Source organism: Choloepus didactylus, chromosome 4, assembly GCF_015220235.1.
Source record: "Choloepus didactylus isolate mChoDid1 chromosome 4, mChoDid1.pri, whole genome shotgun sequence".
NCBI lineage: Eukaryota > Metazoa > Chordata > Mammalia > Pilosa > Megalonychidae > Choloepus > Choloepus didactylus.
In genome coordinates this window covers 155255523-155269346 of record NC_051310.1, presented here as the reverse complement: position 1 = coordinate 155269346, position 13824 = coordinate 155255523, and the positions used below count along the sequence as shown (strand labels likewise).

The window sequence follows — 13824 nt, the reverse complement described above, 5'->3', positions numbered from 1 at the left end:
TGTTCTCATTTTCTTTAATCACATACTTTTGATATTAGATTCCAACTATTTTATAAGATGGTCTTAACACTAAATACAATTCAAACAGGAAATTTTAGAGTATATATCAAATTAGCCAAGGGGTGGGTATTTAAAATGGTTTCCAAATTGATTAATCTAAGTTTGCTTCAGTCCTCAATAGCTGAAGCCTAAATAGCCAAAGATATAGCTTCAAAAGATTAGCAGGGCTGTAATAAAACACTACAGATAAGTTATGCGGAGACCATTCAAGTAATTTTCCATTTCTTGGTTTCTTCTAGGCTGACGCCAGACTTTTCTTTTCTCAAACCACTCCTTCTCTTTGAGTGATTTAGTTCTTCTGCAAAGACATTCCCTGCTCCTATACGGAGTTTCCATCTTCTGGAATTCTCCTCTACCCACCTCCCACAGTCTGCCTTCTGCAACCCCAATATGCCATGCCAAATCAAAACCACCAACTTCTGCTGCCTCTTACTGGAAAAGGAAACTCTCCCTCAGACTCACCCACTATAACTACCATGAGTGTCCCATCCTGCCAGCCAGGATGCCCAGAACCAGCCAGCAAGGTGGGAGAAGGGAGAGGGGGATGTTCAGGGGGGATGAGGGGGAGAGAAGGAGCCTTCTGCCATCAGGACACCTGGGAAAGTACACCCAGATTTATACACCACAGCCAGGGGAAAACTCAGATTGGTGAAAAATGACAAACTGGGGAGCATTTTTTACTATATGTAAAGATTCATCATGAAAATTCTCCAAATAATTATCTTTTTAGTGTAACTATAACATGATTTGATTTATAAAAATTTTATTTTAATAAAAAATTTTAGAAACACATTGTCTAAGATAGAAGCGTGTTTAGAGCATGTATCTACTCTTACTGATAAAAAATAGATTTGGCTCATAATTGGAATCATATACACACTTTACCATCTTTCTCTGTTCTAAGCTAAGAAAGAACTGTCCATCCATCCTAAAAGATATTAAGGTATTCCTCCTCCTGAAATTCAGGTAATAGAAATCTAATACGTTCTTCTCTTTGTGGGCAAAATCTATAATTAACATTTAAGGGCCCTAGAGAGCAGAATACATTCAGTATTGTTAATAATTACTGATTATTAATATTTTGTCTATTTAGTTATTTTTAAATAACAAAGATAAAATAACTTTGAAACTGGTGTTTATAAAAAGGAATTTTTCCTATGGTATTCCAATGGTTAGATCTGTTAATGCTCACATCTCTGTATAACTAACTACTTACTAATTTTTTGTTATATATTAAGAAGTATAGAGATGTTTTGTTTGAAGCAATAGATAAAAATACCAAAACTACTACTGTGAGAAAAATCTGTTTTATGGAGTAAACCATTTACCAATAAGCACTTAAGCAAATAGCTCTTGTAACACTGTACTGCAATTGCCCTTAGGCTCTTGTCTCCTGGACAGGTGAGTTCTTCACAAAGGAGGTGACAGCCAAAGTGAATCCTGAATAATGAAGAGATGTTAACCAGATAAATCATGACACACACAGGACCAGAAGGAAGGAGGGCATGGTGCTCTGGGGAAATTGAAGGAACGAAGACTGTAAGGGTTTGCCAGAACCAGATCTCAAAGGTTCTTGTAGATCCTTGGAGGAGACATTTCAAGGATATTAAGTCAGAGGACAATAATAGGAATAGTAATTGTGGAGTGATTGCACCACCCTGCTCCATATCACCAAAATCAACTTTCCTGTGATTCCCCTTTGGGGCATAAAATCATCCCTGTGCTTGCACTATCCTCCAGACACAGCCCTGTTCCTTGGCTTCCAACATTTCTATGTATTATCACCCCTTGAATGAGCATTTTAGGACATCTCAGAAACTAACCAGCCTATGAGGGCTTATCTTGCCAAGAAAACTTGATGATTGATGGCAAATGCTTTCTCTACTTAAATTACAGAAGTCTTCTGTTTACCTGCTAGTCTCTAGTCATCAGACAAAAGCACTCTCTTACCTTACACTGTGCTGTATTTCCCATTTCTGACTTCACCATTCATCTTTGCAGACCAGAAAGATATGGGAAAGAACAAAAACACATCCCTGAACGTGATGGTGATAGATTTCATTCTCCTGGGTTTGTCTCACCCTCCAAATCTGAAGACCCTCCTCTTCCTAGTTTTCTTCATTATTTACATCCTGACTGAGCTGGGGAACTTGCTCATTCTGCTCACAGTGTGGGTTGATCCAAAGCTTCATGCTCGCCCCATGTACATTCTTCTGGGCGTGCTCTCATTCCTGGACATGTGGCTCTCCTCCATCATCGTTCCTCGCATTATTATAAACTTCACTTCTTCCAGCAAGGCTATCTCATTTGCTGGTTGTGTGGCTCAGCTATATGCCTTTCACTTCCTCGGCAGCACCCAGTGCTTCCTCTACACCCTGATGGCCTATGACAGGTACCTGGCTATATGCCAGCCCTTGCGCTACCCTGTGCTCATGAATGGGAGGTTATGCACAATCCTTGTGGCTGGAGCTTGGGTGGCTGGCTCCATCCATGGGTCCATCCAGGCCTCCTTGACCTTCCACCTGCCCTACTGTGGACCCAACCAGGTGGATTATTTTTTCTGTGACATCCCTGCAGTGTTGAGACTGGCCTGTGCTGACACAATGGTCAATGAGCTTGTGACCTTTGTGGACATTGGAGTGGTGGCCGCCAGCTGCTTCATGTTAATTCTCCTCTCCTATGCCAATATAGTCCATGCCATCCTGAAGATACGCACTGCTGATGGGCGGCGCCGGGCCTTCTCCACCTGTGGCGCCCACCTAACTGTGGTCACAGTCTACTATGTCCCCTGTATTTTCATCTACCTTCGGGCTGGCTCCAAGAGTCCCCTGGATGGGGCAGTGGCTGTGTTTTACACAGTTGTCACTCCTTTACTGAACCCCCTCATCTATACACTGAGGAACCAAGAAGTAAAGTCTGCTCTGAAGAGGATAAAGGCAGGTCGAGGGGCCACAAATGAAAATAAGTAAATTCAGACTCAGGGACCACCTACATCACTGTTGATACTACTCCATTCAGTTACAGATGCATGTGGCAAATGCTCAATAAATAGGTGTTGGTTGAAACTGAGTTGAATATAATTCTACTGGGAAGAAGCTCCTGGTCCTATTCAAGCTCTATGAATTGGCTGGAGCATTTTTACACTTTTCTGACCTGCTTCTCAGGAGAAAGCACATTGGACACAAATGCTGAATATGAGGAATGAATGCTCTTCACACAAGTGGGGGAGTATTCCAGGCAAAACACAATACTGTCTTACCCCTTCATCTATTCTCTTCACTCCTTATTGTCCAGGGCTTCAGACATTCAGCATTGTTTGCTCTTGTCAAGGCAAACAAGACAAATCTATTTCCCAAGCCCTTGGTTTGAATCTCTTTGTGGATTAACTGTGTTTCCTTCCAGTTCCTCACTCTCCTCCATGTAGAAATTCACCAATTCACTATTCACTCTGCCTTGGGAATGTCTTTCTGACCTCTAAAGTCATCTCCTTGTCATCCTCATCTTCATCTCTACTGCTACCAGAGTTTTCTTTCTGAAACACAGAACTGTACATTTTCATTCCCTTCCTTAGAAATATTCAGTGCTCTCCACTGCAGTATAGATAATCAGACTTCTTAGCCTGGAATTTAAAGTTCACCTCAATCTGACCTCAACATACCTCATCTTCAAGACATATCTGTTTCCCTTTCCTCACCAAATCTATTAATTTACCTGCCAAATCCTAAACATTCCCTATCCTTTCCCACCTCTGAGCTCTGCTGAAGCTATTTTTCTATCTGAAATACCCTTTCTCCTTCTCCAAACTGGTGTTTTAGGCTTCTTTCAAGTACCAGGAAGATCCTTTATTCCTACAAGAAGTTTTCCCTGATTCTCCTAGTCAGAATTTATGTCCTCCTCTCTACAATCCTATAGTCCTTTGCATTTTTTTTTTGTCCCTGTGTCTAAGATGAGTCTCTTGTATGCAACATATTGATGGTTCATTTTTTTTGATCCATTCTGCGAATCTACATCTTTTAATTGGGGAGTTTAATCCATTTACATTCAACGTTATAACCGTGAGGGCATTTCTTGAATCAGCCATCTTATCCTTTGGTTTATGTTTGTCATATATATTTTTCCCCTCTCTCTATTAATATCCTTTATTGTACCCATACCGAATCTCTTTAGGATTGAACCTTTCTCCAAGTCTCTCTGTCCTTTCTTGGTTTCTCTGTTTATAGGGCTCCCTTCAGTATCTCCAGTAGGGCAGGTCTCTTGTTAGCAAATTCTCTCAGCATTTGTTTGTCTGTGAAAAATTTAAGCTCTCCCTCAAATTTGAAGGAGAGCTTTGCTGGATAAAGTATTCTTGGCTGGAAATTTTTCTCACTCAGAATTTTAAATATATCATGCCACTGCCTTCTTGCCTCCATGGTGACTGCTGAGTAGTCACTACTTAGTCTTATGCTGTTTCCTTTGTATGTGGTGAATTGCTTTTCTCTTGCTGCTTTCAGAACTTGCTCCTTCTCTTCTGTGTTTGACAGTGTGATCAGAATATGTCTCGGAGTGGGTTTATTTGGATTTATTCTATTTGGAGTTCGCTGAGCATTTATGATTTGTGTATTTATGTTGTTTAGAAGATTTGGGAAGTTTTCCCCAACAATTTCTTTGAATACTCTTCCTAGACCTTTACCCTTTTCTTCCCTTTCTGGAACACCAATGAGTCTTATATTAGGACGTTTTATATTATCTATCATATCCCTGAGGTCCGTTTCGATTTTTTCAATTTTTTTCCCCATTCTTTCTTTTATGCTTTCATTTTCCATTCTGTCATCTTCCAGGTCACTGATTCGTTGTTCAACTTCCTCTAGTCTTGTACTATGAGTGTCCAGAATCTTTTTAATTTGGTCAACAGTTTCTTTAATTTCCATAACATCATCTATTTTTTTATTTAGTCTTGCAATGTCTTCTTTATGCTCTTCTAGGGTCTTCTTGATATCCTTTGTATTCTGTACTATGGTCTCATTGTTCATCTTTAGTTCTTTGAGTAGCTGCTCTAGGTGCTGTGTCTCTTCTGAGCTTTTGATTTGGGTGCTTGGGCTTGGGTTATCCATATCGTCTGGTTTTTTCATATGCTTTATAATTTTCTGTTGTTTTTGACCTCTTGGCATTTGCTGAACTTGATAGGGTTCTTTTAGGATGTGTAGACCAATTGAAGTCCTTATCTTTAATTTATCAGATCTACAGCTTTGTGAAGTACACTTTCTCTAACTAACCAGCAGGTGGCGTCCACGAGCCACCTGTTCTCCACAAGCCAGTTCTCCCCTGCTTTGCCTTTGTGGTGAGTGGGGGAGTGAGTCTTGTGGGGTCCAATTGGTGTACCAAGCTTGCGTGTGTAGTTGGTGTTGCCCACCCTGTATATGGGGCGTGTTACTGGGCAGTCAGGGAGTGGGGGTGGCTCTAACAATCAAATCTCCCTGGTGATCCTCGAGTTTTAAAGCTGCTGCAATAGTCTAATCCTTCAGTTCAGTCCTGCCACAGTTTGTCTCTGCCACTGACCCACAAGTCCTTGGTATTGGCGTATGGCTCCTGAGACTTGCAAGTGGGCCCCTCTTCCAGGCTGTGCACCCCAGGACCTCTGTTGAGGGATGACTGTGCTATGTCACAGGTGAGTGCCGTCCCCCCAGGGCGGTTCTGGGCTGCTGGGCTGTGTAGGGAGGCTCCCAGTCTGCTCAAATGATGGCTGAATGGGGTTTTGTTAATTCACACTGCTCCACCTTCCCAACTCTGGGACAATCAGCTGAGGTTGCAGGGAAGGCTAATGTCCACGCCCAGTTTTGTGGAGTGTGCCTGTTATTTGAAGCACTTCTGTCACACTGGGTTGTGTGGGGCAGCTCTGGGCTATGGGGCTGGCGATGGGCAGGAGCGTTTCCTGTCCACCAGGATGATGGCTGGGAGCGGACACCCCCCTTTTCTTGGGAAGTTGTGGTGTTTAGTGAAATTTCTCAGCCACTGGATTATTGCCTTTTGTCTCAGAGCTCTCTTAGTTCTGCTCTTGTCTTGACCTGCCCAAATTGCAAGTCTTTGAAGCTTTCTATATTGGGATTCTTAGAGTAATTGTTTTAGAAAAAGAAAAAAGGATTAAAAAAAAAAAAAAAAAAAAAAAAAGGGCCCTCCTCAGAGATCTAATGGGTTATTGAAATGCTAAGAGACAAAGCAATTAGGGCCAGTAAGGAAAGGTCCACAGGGCAGAGAGATCAGCTTTTCTTCGGGATTTGCATATGAGCCTCAGGGCCTGAGCTCTGCCCTTCCCCTTTCTATGTTCACCAGAACTCTAAAAATCCTCCGCTTTTATTTTGGAGTTTTTCGTGCTGTTTTTTTCTATGTCTGTCTCCTCTCTGCTGGGCTGGCTGCTCTCAGATTCTCTGGTGTCTGTTCTCAGTCTATCTATGGTTGGAGTTTGGATCAGTAGAATGAGTTTCCGATAAGGGCTGCCACTGCAGTTCTCCCTTCTCCTTCCTGGAGCTGACAGCCCCTCCTCCCACGGAACTGAGCCTGGCAGAGAGGGGCGCGGGTCCCCTGGCTGCAAAAACTTACAGATTTCGCTGATCTCAGCAGTTCCACATTTTCATGAGTGTTGTATGAAGTATGCCCAAAGTCAGATTGCTCTGTGGTGTCCAGTCCACACAGTTCCTGGCTTTCTACCTACTTTCCTGGAGGAGTAACTTCACTGGAGGATGGCCAGTGGTGTCAGGAAAACCTCTGTTAGCTGGGAAGGCACATGGCTGGCATCTGCTCCAGAGTTCTGGTTTCAAAATGGCTCTCTCCCAGGACGTTCCTCTCTAGGCTTCAGCTTCTCTCCAAAATGTCACTCTCAGTTGCTCTTGGGGCGTTTGTCCTCTCTTAGCCTCTCTGGAGCAAAAGTCTGCTTTCGAAGGCCATCTCAGAAATGTCTCTGTAAACTGCAATTCTTCTCTCAGCTCCTGTGCATTTTTCAAAGCGTCCCTCTTGGCTGTCAGTCCTTTGAATTTTATATCAGCACTCTCATAGGCTGGCTTTTATTATAATTTAGATTAGAGTCTCTGGAGAAGAAAATGCTTGTTTTATTGGTGTTTCTGTTACATCTTCCTTTACCCTAATACCTACTAGCAGGCACTTGTGATGGAGATGGCCAACTGTCCACCCAAATCCATCCTCTCCTTCCATAGTCAGAGAGCTGTGGCTAGAACACGGCTGCCCCACAGTGAACAACATTTCCTAGTCTGTCTCACAGCCAGTTATTGTCATAAATCTAATGTCTTCTGTTCCAGTTTGCTAAAGTCACTGGGATGCAAAATATAAGAAATGGATTGGCTTTTGCAAACGGGATTTATTAGGTTACAAATTTATGGAACTAAGGCCAAAAAAGTGTCCAAACTAAGGCATCAACAGGAGGATACCTTCACTGAGGAAAGGCTTGTAGTTGGGAAGGCATATGGCTGGTGTCTGCTCCTGGGTTGCATTGCTTTCAGCTTCTGATTCTGGTGACTTTCTCCTTAAACGTCTGTGGGTTCTCACTTAGCTTCTCCAGGGCAAACTCTAGGCTTCATCTCTTGTCTTAGCAACTCCAAACATCTGGTTTCAACAGCTGTCTCCAAAACATCTCTGGACATTTTCTCTCTAAGCATCTCTCTGCTCTCTTCAAAATGTCTCTGCCTTTTATTTTTTAATAAATTTTATTTCCCATATCTCTTGCATGTACTGGGTTTACTTCCATTACCTTCATCAGGGATTTTGCACTATCTTGATTCGACTCCATGCCTCTTGGGATTCATTTTGTCTTCTGCTCAGTATCTGCAGACATTAGTGCCTAGCAGTACCAACTGGTTGAGATGACTTGAAGGTGAGTTTTTGGTCCCTGTAAAGTCTTCTCTACTGTATCCCCTTTTACTTTTTTTTTAAATCATTTTTATTGAGATATATTCACATACCATGCAGTCATATAAAACAAAGCATAAATTCAGTTGTTTACAGTACCATTATATAGTTGTGCGTTCACCACTAAAATTAATTTTTGACATTTCCATTACCACACACGCAAAAATAATAAGAATAAAAATTTTTAAAGTGACAAAGAACAATTAAAGTTAAAAAGAACACTGGGTGCCTCCCATTTTTCTACTCATCCATCCATAAACTAGACAAAGGGGAATGTGGTCCATTTGGCTTCCCCAATCACATTGTCACCCCTCATAAGCTACATTTTTATACAATCATCTTCAAGATTCACGGGTGCTGGGTTGTAGTTTGATAGTTTCAGGTATTTACTGCTAGCTATTCCAATTCATTAGAACCTAAAAAGGGTTGTCTATATTGTACGTAAGAGTGCCCACCAGAGTGACCTCTTGGCTCCTTTTGGAATCTCTCTGCCACTGAAGCTTATTTCATTTCCTTTCACATCCCCTTTTGATCAAGAAGATGTTCTCCGTCCCACGATGTTGGGTCTACATTCCTCCCCGGGAGTCACATTCCACGTTGCCAGGGAGATTCACTCCCCTGGGTGTCAGATCCCACATAGTGGGGAGGGCAGTGATTTCACCTGCCAAGTTGGCGTAGCTAGAGAGAGAGGGCCACATCTGAGCCACAAAGAGGCATTCAGGAGGAGATTCTTAGGCGCAATTATAGGGAGGCCTAGCCTCTCCTTTGCAGCAACAGTCTTCCCATGGGCAAGTCCTGTGGCAGGGGGCTCAGCCCATCAAACCACTAGTCCCCTATGTGAGCACATCAGCAACCATCGAGGTGGGGAAGCCCAACACCCCTGCATTCTCCACCAACTCCTCAAGGGGGCCCTTCATATTTTTTTCATTTTTTTTTTGATTAACTCTTTTTTTTTAAATCAGCCACATCAAAAAAATTTTTTAAAAACCTAAAATAAAAAGATTTTCAAACAAACCATAACAAGGGAGTAAGAAAAAGACAACTAACCTAAGATAACTACTTTACTTCCAACATGTTCCTCCTCTACACCAAGAAAATAACCTAATACAGCAACATTTCTGTGAACTTGTTCCTACCATACCCATCAGAAATTAACAGACCATAGTCATTCCTGGGCATTCACAGAACATTAAATTTACCCACGATAGCTTATCTGTTCTTATTGGGTTATCATTCCCCCTTCCTTAATTGCTCTCTATCACTAGTTCCCCTACATTCTACATTATAAACCATTTGTTTTACATTTTTCAAGTTCACATTAGTGGTAGCATATAATATTTCTCTTTTTGTGCCTGGCTTATTTCACTCAGAATTATGTCTTCGAGGTTCATCCATGTTGTCACATGTTTCACAACATCATTGCTTCTTACAGCCACGTAGTATTCCATCGTTTGTATATATCACATCTTATTTATCCACTCATCTTTTGAAGGACATTTGGGTTGTTTCCATCTCTTGGCAATTGTGAATAATGCTGCTATGAACATTGGCGTGCAGATATCCGTTCATATGACTGCTTTCAGATCTTTCGGGTATATACCAAGAAGTGCAATCGCTGGATCCAAAGGTAACTCTATATCTAGTTTTCTAAGGAACTGCCAGACTGACTTCCAGAGTGGCTGAACCATTATACAGTCCCAGCAACAATGAATAAGAGTTCCAATTTCTCCACATCTTCTCCAGCATTTGTTGTTTCCTGTTTGTTTAATGGCAGCCATTCTAATTAGTGTGAGATGGTAGCTCATTTGATCTTAATTTGCATCTCTCTAATAGCTAGTGAAGCTAAACATTTTTTCGAGTGCTTCTTGGCCATTTGTATTTCCTCTTCAGAGAATTGTCTTTTCATATCTTTTGCCAATTTTATAATTGAGCTATCTGTACTATTGTCATTCAGTTGTAGGATTTCTTTATATATGCAAGATATCAGTCTTTTGTCAGATACATGGTTTCCAAAAATTTTTCCCATTGAGTTGGCTGCCTCTTCACCTTTTTGACAAATTCCTTTGAGGTACAGAAACTACTAAGCTTGAGGAGTTCCCATTTATCTATTTCTTCTTTTGTTGCTTGTGCTTTGGATGTAAAGTCTAGGAAGTGGCCACCTAATACAAGGTCTTGAAGATGTTTCCCTACATTATCTTCTAGGGGTTTTATGGTACTGTCTTTGATATTGAGATCTTTGATTCACTTTGAGTTAATTTTTGTGTAGGGGGTGAGGTAGGGGTCCTCTTTCATTCTTTTGGATATGGCTATCCAACTCTCCCAGCCCCATTTGTTGAAAAGACTGTTATGTCCCAGTTCAGTGGCTTTGGGGACCTTATCAAAGATCAGCTGGCCATAGATCTGGGAGTCTATCTCTGAATTCTCAATTTGATTCCATTGATCAATATGTCTATCTTTGTGCCAGTACCATGCTGTTTTGACAACTGTGGCTTTATAATAAGCTTCAAAGTCAAGGAGTATAAGTCCTCCCACTTCATTTTTCTTTTTTAGAGTGTTTTTAGCAATTCGAGCAATCTTCCCTTTCCAAATAAATTTGATAACAAGCTTTTCCAAGTCTGCAAAGTAGGTTGTTGGAATGTTGATTGGGATTGCATTGAATCTGTAGATCAGTTTGGGTAGAACCAACATCTTAATGACATTTAGCTTTCCTATCCATGAACATGGAATATTTTTCCATCTTTTTAAGGTTGTTTCTATTTCTTTTAGTAGACTTATGTAGTTTCTTTATATAAGTCTTTTACATCTGTGGTTAAGTTTATTCCTAGGTACTTGATTTTTTTAGTTTCCATTGAAAATGGTATCTTTTTCTTGAGTGTCTCTTCACTTTGTTCATTTCTACCATATAGAAACACTACCAACTTATGTGCATTAATCTTGTATCCCGCTACTTTGCTAAATTTGTTTATTAGCTCTAGTAGCTGTATAGTCAATTTCTCAGGGTTTTCCAGATATAAGATCATACCATCTGCAAATAATGACAGTTTTACTTCTTCTTTTCCAATTTGGATGCCTTTTATTTCTTTGTTTTGTGGGATTGCCCTTGCTAGCACTTCTAGCACAATGTTGAATAACAGTGGTGACAGCGGGCATCCTTGTCTTGTTCCTGATCTTAGAGGGAAGGCTTTCAGTCTCTCACCATTGAGTTCTATACTGGCTGTGGGTTTTTCATATATGCTCTTTATCATATTGAGGAAGTTTCCTTCAATTCCTACCTTTTGAAGTGTTTTTATCAAAAACGGATGTTGGATTTTGTCAAATGCTTTTTCAGCATCTATTGAGATGATCATTTGATTTTTCCCTTTTGAATTTTTAATGTGCTGTAATACATTGATTGATTTTCTTATGTTGAACCATCCTTGCATGCCTGGAATGAACCCCAATTGGTCATGGTGTATGACTTTTTTAATGTGTCTTTCAATTCGATTTGCAAATTTTTTTTTGAGAATTTTTGCATCTATATTCATTAGGGAGATTGGCCTGGAGTTTTCCCTTTTTGTAGCATCTTTGCCTGGTTTTGGTATTAGATTGATGTTAGCTTCATAAAATGAGTTAGGTAGTGTTCCATTTTCTTTGATGTTTTGAAAGATTTAAGTAAGATTGGTGTTAGTTCTTTTTGGAAAGTTTGGTAGAATTCCCCTGTGAAGCCATCTGGTGCTGGGCATTTATTTGTGGGGAGCTTTTTGATGACTGATTGGATCTCTTTGCTTGTGATTGGTTGGTTGAGGTCTTCTGTTTCTTCTCTGGTCAGTCTAGGTTGACCTCTACATTATCCAGTTTCTTGGCATACGGTTGTTCATAGTATCTTCTTATAATTTTTTAAAATTTCTTTGGGATCTACAGTAATGTCACCTTTCTCATTCATTATTTTGTTTATATGGGTCTTCTCTCTTTTTGATTTTGTCAGTCTAGCTAGGGGCCTGTCAGTCTTGTTGATCTTCTCAAAGAACCAACTTCTGGTGTTATTTATTCTATTTTTGTTGTTGTTGTTGTTCTTTATGTCATTTATTTCTGCTTTAATTCTTGTTATTTCTTTTCTTCTACTTGGTTTAGGATTGGTTTACTGTTCATTTTCTAGCTTCTTCAGTTGATCCATTAGCTGTTTGATTTTAGCTCTGTCTTCCTTTTTAATGTATGCATTTAGTGCTATAATTTTCCCCCTCAGTACTGCTTTTGCTGCATCCCATAGGCTTTGGTATGTTGTGTTCTCATTTTCATTCATCTCTATATATTTGGAAATTTCTCTTGCTATTTCTTCTTTAACCTACTGATTGTTTAGGCGTGTGTTGTTTAACCTCCAGGTATTTATGAATTTTCTAAGTCTCTGAGGGTTATTGACTTCTAATTGTATTCCATTGTGGTCAGAGAATGTGCTTTGAATAATTTCAATTTTTTTAGATTTATTGAGGCTTGTTTTATGTTCCAGCATATGATCTATTCTACAGAAATATCCATGAGCACTAGACAATAACGTGTATCCTGGTGATTTGGGATCTAATGTTCTACATATGTCTGTTAAATCCAATTCATTTATCAGATTGTTTAGTTTTTCAGTTTCCTTATTGGTCTTCTGTCTGGTTGATCTATCTATAGGAGAGAGTGATGTGTTGAAGTCTCCCACAATTATTGTGGAAATATCCATTGCTTTCTTTTGTTTTGCCAGTGTTTGTCTCATGTATTTTGTGGCAACTTGACTGGGTGCATAAACATTTATGATTGTTATTTCTTCTTGTTGAGTTGCCCCTATCAGTATGCAGTGGCCTTCTTCGTCTCTCATAACATCCTTGCATTTAAAGTCTATTTTATCTGAGATTAATATTGCTACACCTGCTTTCTTTTGGCTGTAGCTTGCATGAAGTGCTTTTTCCATCCTTTCACTTTCAATTTCTTTGCTTCCCTGTGTCTAAGATGAGTCTCTTGTATGCAACATGTTGATGCTTCATAGTTTTTTATCCATTCTGCCTATCTATATCTTTTGATTGGGGAGTGTATTCCATTTACATTCAATGTTATTATTGTGAAGGCATTTCTTGAATCAGCCATCTTATCCTTTGTTTTATGTTTGTCAGATATATTTTTCCCTCTCTGTTAGTGTCCTTTAACGTACCCATACTGAATCTCTTTATTACTGAACCTTTCTCCATATCTCTCTCTCCTTTCTTTGTTTCTCTGTCTGTAGGGCTCCCTTTAGTAACTGAAGTAGGGCAGGTCTCTTGTTAGCAAATTCTCTCAGCATTTGTTTGTCTGTGAAAAATTTAAGCTCTCCCTCAAATTTGAAGGAGAGCTTTGCTGGATAAAGAATTCTTGGTTGGCAATTTTTCTCTCTCAGAATTTTAAATATGTCATGCCACTGCCTTCTTGCCTCCATGGTGGCCACTGAGTAGTCACTACTTAGTCTTATGTTGTTTCCTTTGTATGTAGTGAATTGCTTTTCTCTTGCTGCTTACAGAACTTGTTCCTTCTCTTCATTATTTTACAGTCTGATCAGAATACGTCTCGGAGTGGGTTTATTTGGGCTTATTCTATTTGGAGTTCTCTGGGCGTTCATGATTTGTGTATTTATGGTGTTCAGAAGATTTGGGAAGTTTTCCCCAACAATTTCCTTGAATACTCTTCCTAGACCTTTACCTTTCTCTTCCCCTTCTGGGACACCAATGAGGCTTATAGTTGGACGTTTTATATTATCTATCATATCCCTGAGGTCCATTTCAATTTTTTCAATTTTTTCCCCATTCTTTCTTTTGTTCTTTCATTTTCCATTCTGTCATCCTCCAGGTCACTGATTCACTGTTCAGCTTCCTCTAGTCTTGTACT

General features: G+C 40.1%; 1 protein-coding gene across 1 annotated transcript; it reads left to right on the top strand.

Annotated features, from left to right (window-relative positions):
* Positions 1 to 2072: 2072 nt before the first annotated feature.
* Positions 2073 to 3029, top strand: LOC119532264 (olfactory receptor 10G2-like). The gene has a single exon (XM_037834509.1). The coding sequence runs from the start codon at positions 2073 to 2075 to the stop codon at positions 3027 to 3029; it is 957 nt and encodes a 318-aa protein (XP_037690437.1).
* The last annotated feature ends 10795 nt before the right edge of the window (positions 3030 to 13824 follow it).